The following is a 7,500-nucleotide window of genomic DNA, read 5'->3' as shown; positions in this document are numbered from 1 at the left end:
ATTGGAATACGACCGTCAATGTTGTTGCCGTCGTGTCCATAAGCTCAAGGCGAGAGCGGGGGAGAAAGACAAACAGAGGAGGAAGGGACACACGCCTCGTGAGTAAAAAATGGACCGACGATGGTCTCCTAGTCATTCGCACCATACCGTAACTATTATGGTAACTGTAGCCTACTTTTTCAGTAAATGAACCAAGTATTTTATTGGTTCAAAATACGGTAGACACATGGTTTTATTCATTCCATTGGTAGTCTGTTTTGCTTAAATAGGAATATTGGCCTGTCTCTAATTCTGGCCTCCTTCCAATTATGGCCTGATCCAAGATGCACTTGAGTAAATACAGGCCCCGGCCAATATCAGAGGATTTACGGTATCTCTATACTTAAAGAATCTCTGGAGACACCGCCTGACGCAGCAGGAAAGCAACACCATCATCACCACAACACCATCATCACCACAACACCATCAGCACCACAACACCATCAGCACCACAACACCATCATCACCACAACACCATCATCACCACAACACCATCAGCACCACAATATGACAACAGCACCAGATTAACCCTAGCCCAGACAGAGGAGGGAGACGGCACCTGACACAGCACAGGACAGCATGACATAGAACATTATGTGTTCTAGAACATCATCTGAATAGAAGCCATGTGTGTTCTAGAACATCATCAGAATACAAACCCCTATGTATTCTAGAACATCATCTGAATAGAAACACTTTGCGTTTTAGAATATCAGCAGAATAGAAACCCCTATGTGTTCTAGAACATCATCAGAATTAAAAACATGTGTTCTAAACCCCATTCAGCCTAGAAACCGCTATGCCTCTAGAGCATCATCCGCCAAGATCTCTTATGCATCTAAGACACTGTTACCATGTTGATGCCACACTACCAAACATTTAACATTCTACTCTTCTTTTATTTTGACAATATATTTCATTATTCTACTGTCCCTACATTCTCTAGTTTAAACATTTTACTATTATCATCATCATCATCATCTTCATCATTATTATTATTATTATTATTCCTACCTCAGCGCATGCCTGTTGCCTCTGTCCCGTCGTGGTGATCATGTTAGTGAGCACAAAGAAAGAATCGGCCCCCTTTCAACAAAAACGCAGAATGTCAGCTATCAATCAAATATTAGGTGTCAATAGCTCTTATGGTTCCCTATGGGTCATTTCACATGAAATCAGACACTTTGGGACTCGAACGACACGGATTTCAATCATACTTGCTGAGCCTGTTTAGTAGCAAGGTAGCACCCCAGAACTGCATTTGTGTGAATCTGACACCAATATTAAGGGAGAAACAGACTAGCAAAGGTTTACATATGAGGGTAGGACACTATGCATTCAGCCTTGATTATATCAGTCAGTGTAAGTCACAAAAATATGTCCGTGGTGTTATTTGAAAGTTCTTTTCTGGCTCTACAAATTACTCAAACAGCATGGAACACAACTCTATGGGGGGAGTGACATACCTGGGGTGGTATTACGTATTCGGTGACGTCCCATACGTGTAGTCCCAGGCCGCTGCTGTTGGTGACGGTGTATCCCTTCACCTTGGTGCTGACAGAGCTGATGATACTCTCAGTCTCCTGGTAACCCTTCTGGACAAGAATCACATACCTGCAGGTGTGCGCGCGCACACACACACACAAGCACGCACACACACGCACACGCACGCACGCACGCACGCACGCACACACACACACACACACACAAGATGCTCTCTGCATCACCTAACCCTAACCCTTACCAGACATAATCGTCCGATGGATCAGAGCCAGTAAGTGGGCTACCACACAGCAACATGATAGTCTCTCACCCCCATCCAAACAACATGGAAATCACTCACCCCCACGCAATTACATGGAAATCACTCACCCCCACCCAATAACATGGAAATCACTGACCCCCACCCAATTACATGGAAATCACTCATCCTAACCCGATAACATGGTCAAGTCACTCACCCCAAACCAACAACATGGAAATCACTCATCCTAACCCGATAACATGGTCAAGTCACTGACCCCCACCCAACAACATGGAAATCACTCACCCAAACCCAACAATATGGTCAAGTCACTCACCCCAAACCAACAACATGGTCAAGTCACTCACCTCCACTCAATTACATGGAAATCACTCACCCCAACGTTACAACATGGTCAAGTCAATCACCCCAACCCAACAACATGGAAATTACTCACCCAAACCCAACAACATGGTCAAGTCACTCACCTCCACTCAATTACATGGAAATCACTCACCCAAACCCAACAATATGGTCAAATCACTCACTCCAACCCAACAATATGGTCAAGTCACTCACCCCAAACCAACAACATGGTCAAGTCACTCACCCCAAACCAACAACATGGTCAAGTCACTCACCTCCACTCAATTACATGGAAATCACTCACCCAAACCCAACAACATGGTCAAGTCACTCACCTCCACTCAATTACATGGAAATCACTCACCCAAACCCAACAATATGGTCAAATCACTCACCCAAACCCAACAATATGGTCAAGTCACTCACCCCAGCCCAACAATATGGTCAAATCACTCACCCCAAACCAACAACATGGTCAAGTCACTCACCTCCACTCAATTACATGGAAATCACTCACCCAAACCCAACAACATGGTCAAGTCACTCACCTCCACTCAATTACATAGAAATCACTCACCCAAACCCAACAATATGGTCAAGTCACTCACCTCCACTCAATTACATGGAAATCACTCACCCCAAACCCAACAATATGGTCAAATCACTCACCCCAAACCCAACAATATGGTCAAGTCACTCACCCCAAACCAACAACATGGTCAAGTCACTCACCCCAAACCCAACAATATGGTCAAGTCACTCACCCCAAACCCAATTACAAGGAAATCACTCACGCCAACACAACAATATGGAAAGTCAAAAGCAGTGTAGTATAGTGTAATGTAATGTAATGTAATGTAATAATGAAATGATATGTAATGGAAATGCATGACGTACCCGACCACGTATGCGATAATGAGGAACTGAGTGAGTCTGAAGATGAAGCCGACAGGTTTGCTGTAGATGACGATGGTTTTGGGCGTCTCGTAGTCAAAGAAACAGTGGAGGCAGCTGTTCCAGCAGCGCCCAGCCGCCATGACAACACAGAGAGACAGACAGACACACACACACACACACTAGCTTGGAGAGAGGAGTCACACACACTGACCGAGTGGCCTGGACCGAGGGCAAACACACTCTTACCAGCACAAAGTGTCGGTTGGGTAGAGGACACACACTCGTACCGTTGAGGGCTGTTGGAGCCACTCCCCGGATAACAGACATGATTTGCATGGAGCTCAACTGCATGCAGCCTTTATGGCGCTGCAGAGGTGCTGTGCACCGTGGTTTTATGGCTAAGGGCCACTGTATACTCTAGCTCAGTGGTTCTCAACCTTTGTTTAACAAAGGCCCCCTTGACCTCATCATAAGCCTCCCAACGCCTCCTTGACCTCATCATAAGCCTTCCAACGCCCCCTTGACCTCATCGTCAGCCAGCCAACACACCCCCCACCCCCCCTTAGTATTGAAAGATAAAATAGGTTCCTGCCGTGGACTGGCGGTGTGGCACTGGGCTACTGCGCTGGCGACCCGGGTTCGATTCCGGCTCGGGTCATTTGCTAACCCTTCCCCGTCTCTCTCTCCCCACTCGTTTCCTGTCTCTCCTCCACTGTCCTGTCTGAAATAAAGGCGAAAAAGCCCCTAAAAATATATATTTAAAAAATAAAAAGAAAAAGAAAATAAACTAATGCCCCCCAATGGGAACTAATGGGAAACCTCTAAGCTGTGTCCTTCTCAACGCCCCCCCTACGGCTGCCCAACGCCCCCCCCCTGAGGGGCTATAGCGCCCCCGTTGAGAAACACTGGATTTATGGAGTACGGATGGCTGGCTGTAACTGTATGGCCATAGTCAATTTCGACCAGAGGTGGACCTTCCATTAGGCAAACCTCGGAAATTGCCTAGGGCCCCGACCAAATCTGTCCTGCTTAGAGGCCCCAACTGCCACACCAGTTGTGGTAAACACACAAAAAGTGGGCTTTGTGACTCATGCAAAGTAATCGAAGATACATACTGTATATGAGAAAAAAAACTAAATAGGCCTAGACCTAAATAGTCATATAATGATTTTTGAGGGCCCCATGTTGATATTTCGCCTAGGGCCCCAAAATGGCTAGATCTGCCCCTGCATGGTTTCCTCATTGACTTGGAGACTCGCAAAACATCATCCAGACTTACAGAAGAGTAAACAACATGTTATCTAGTATAGGCAAATACTAATGTAAACAAAACATCATCCAAACAAATACGTAAGCAAATGGAAGAGTACGAAGCAGCAGGCAGGAATACAGAGGAGCAGGGCTCTAAATTACGTAACACCAGCCAACTGGCCAAATGCTGGTGAAAATTCAGTTTGACTGATAGAAAAGAAACTTACTATCTTTTACTAATAGTGTGTGCAGGTGTACAATACAAAAAATACAACATGTACTGTATTTATATAGCGCAGTATAACAGCTATGAGAAGTTGAATTCAAAGCACAAAGATACAAGAAAAGGATTTATTTTTTTCAATTTAAAAAAAGGTTTATGGCCATTCCTTTCACAGTCTCTTCTCGCTTCTCTTTCCTCACTCTCTGTCTCATTCTCTCTCACACGGTCTGTTTCTCTCTCTGAGTGCATCTTAATATGCGACCTTGCCTCCTCCACTTGCTTCTCGTCATGATGACATCACTGACAACAGCATTATATTTCAATATCTTGCAAAAGCTCAATTGTAGAGTCTTTTTCTCGTTTGCAATTGGCATGGTGAATGAAAAACAGTCCCTCAAAAGTTGTTGTGGCTAGGCTGACAGCTGGGAAACTTTATGGTTTTCTCCACGGAGGAGGGGCCAGGAGGCGGGGCGAGGAGACAAGCACAAGTGGAGGAGGCAAGGTCACATATTGGGATGCACCCACAGTCTCTTACTTCATCTCACTGCCCTCGCTCTCATTGTCAACTCCTTTCCCTTTACTTCCCTTTTCCTTTTATTTCACTATGGCTGTGTCTCAAATGCCGCACTTGTGCACTTCGGGCACTGTTTTTCGGTGCCTAGGGCGCTCACGCTGAGAATTTCAGTTGAGCCAGTGCACTGAAAGTGCCAGGATGATCCCCTAACAATGGCGGAAAAATGCAGTGCTTCAATGATGGGCTGAATCTCAAATGGTGCACTTGTGCACTTTAGTGTTCATGTTTCAGTGCGCATGCCGTATTAGTTACGCACTGAAACACAGTGCCCGAAGTGCACAAGTGTGCCATTTGAGATCCAGCCATAGACACTGCATGCACTAAACGGCGGCCATGTTGACAATGACAGGGAGGAAATGTGGCATTCAGTTCAGTACAAGAGTTTGGTCAACAGTCTCCTAATTCTGTAAGTAATGTTGATGGGACACCAACCTTTACATGCCAACCAAAGTATTGTAGGCTATGTGTGATTGTTGTCCTTTGGGGTGAAGGACATGGAAATACAAGCACCAGACACTGTGCATTGTAAACAGTAGTCAACTCGTATTTTGGCGAGCCAATGCCATGCTCAGCCGTCACTTCCAGTGAGGGCACAGTGCATAGTGCTCAAATTTTCCCACAACACTATGCACTAAAGACCTCAGTGCACTGTGTGCACTATGCACTGACTGTCAGTGCACTGACACAAGTGTGTGATTTGAGACACAACCTATGTTTCCTCCTGTTTTAAAGGGACACTGTGTGAGATTTTAGTTGTTTATTTCCAGAATTCATGCTGCCCATTCACTAATGTTACCTTTTTCATGAATACTTACCACCAGCATAAAATTCTAAGTAGGCCTATTCATTATGACTGGAAAAATTGCACTTTTCATACATGAAAAGGGGGATTTTTTCCATGGTCCGCCATTTTGAATTTCCAAAAATAGCCATTTTTAGCTGCAAAAATTACTCTACTTGGACCATACTAGGAAATATTTGTTTATTACTTAGTAAACTTTCATGTAGCAATAGGCAGCCCAGTTTCAATGAGCAGCATAGTTGCAGTACCTTTTTTGACCATTTCATGCACAGTGTCCCTTTAATCATCTTTCCTCACTGACTCTGTCTGTTCCGTCTTTTCACTGCCCATCTCAGTCTGCTCCCTCTCTTCCTTCAGGCTGCTCTCTCTCTCTCTCTCTCTCTCTCTCTCTCTCTCTCGCTCTCTCTCTCTCTCTCTCTCTCTCTTCTCTCTCTCTCTCTCTCTCTCTCTCTCTCTCTCTCTCTCTCTCTCTCTCTCTCTCTCTCTCTCTCTCTCTCTCTCACACACACACACCTTCTCCTTCTCCTTATCTCTCTCTCTCTCTCTCTCTCTCTCTCTCTCTCTCTCTCTCTCTCTCTCTCTCTCTCTCTCTCTCTCTCTCTCTCTCTCCCCAATTTCATTTATATTTTCCCCACTCTCTGCTCTCTGTGTTGTGTGTCTTTTGCCTGTCCATCTCTTCTTTTCCTCTTCTTCACCTCCAGGCTGCTGCCCCCATTTCTCTGTTCTGTCCGTCTTTTCCCTGTCCATCTCCTCTTCCTCCTCCTCCTCCTCCCTTCTCTTCTCTTCTCTTCTCCTCCTCCGTGCTCTCTTCTGCTCTTCTCTTCTCTTCCTCCAGGCTGTTGCCCCCCCCTGTTCTGTCTGTCTTTCCCCTGACCATCTCCTCTTCCTCCTCCTGCTCCCTTCTCTTCTCCTCCTCCATGCTCCCCTCTCCTCTTCCTCCCTCCAGGCTGTTGCGCCCCCCCCCTGTTCTGTCCGTCTTTTCCCTGTCCATCTCCTCTTCCTCATCCTCCTCTTCCTCCTCCCTTCTCTTCTCTTCTCTTCTCTTCTCCTTTCTTCTCCTCTTCCGTGCTCTCTTCTGCTCTTCTCTTCTCTTCCTCCAGGCTGTTGCCCCCCCTGTTCTATACGTCTTTTCCCTGTCCATCTCCTCTACCTCCTCCTCCTCTTTCTCCCTTCTCTTCTCTTCTCTTCTCCTCTTCTGTGCTCTCTCCTTCTCTTCTCTTCTCCTCTTCTGTGCTCTCTCCTTCTCTTCTCTTCTCTTCCTCCAGGCTGTTGCTCCCTGTCACCTTTCATCTTCTTCTCCGCCTTCCATCACTCCTCCGCGCCTTTTCTTTCCATCCCTCGCTCTGCTACGATCAGTTTCACTCCCTCGACCACCTCCCTCTTCTTGCCCTCCTGCAATCTCTTCCTCCCCTCTTTCTTATTTTCTTCCTTTCTGTCTCTCTTTCTCTGCATGTGTTTGTGTGTTTCTCGACATGTCAACCCAATCCCCTCACACACACACACACACACACACACACACACACACACACACACACACACACACACACACACACACACACACCACACACACACACACACACACACACACACACACACACACACAC

General features: G+C 46.1%; 2 protein-coding genes across 2 annotated transcripts in view; one reads left to right on the top strand and one right to left on the bottom strand.

The window, feature by feature from the left end:
- p2rx4b (purinergic receptor P2X, ligand-gated ion channel, 4b) overlaps window positions 1-3,186 on the bottom strand; it is a 12,380-nt gene extending 9,194 nt beyond the window's left edge. Inside the window, exons 1-3 of the mRNA XM_063221421.1 lie at window positions 3,047-3,186; window positions 1,506-1,653; window positions 1,054-1,125 (exon numbers count right to left, since the gene is read on the bottom strand). Of these exons, the coding sequence (XP_063077491.1) occupies window positions 1,054-1,125; window positions 1,506-1,653; window positions 3,047-3,186 (360 nt within the window). The remainder of the gene's footprint in view (window positions 1-1,053; window positions 1,126-1,505; window positions 1,654-3,046) is intronic.
- The window catches only part of LOC134466886 (protein sidekick-2-like), a 360,453-nt gene that overhangs the window by 83,160 nt on the left and 269,793 nt on the right, over window positions 1-7,500 (top strand). The window lies entirely within an intron of this gene.

The sequence above is a fragment of the Engraulis encrasicolus genome, chromosome 17 (assembly GCF_034702125.1).
Source record: "Engraulis encrasicolus isolate BLACKSEA-1 chromosome 17, IST_EnEncr_1.0, whole genome shotgun sequence".
NCBI classification, from domain to species: domain Eukaryota; kingdom Metazoa; phylum Chordata; class Actinopteri; order Clupeiformes; family Engraulidae; genus Engraulis; species Engraulis encrasicolus.
This window is presented reverse-complemented; position numbering and strand designations above follow the sequence as displayed.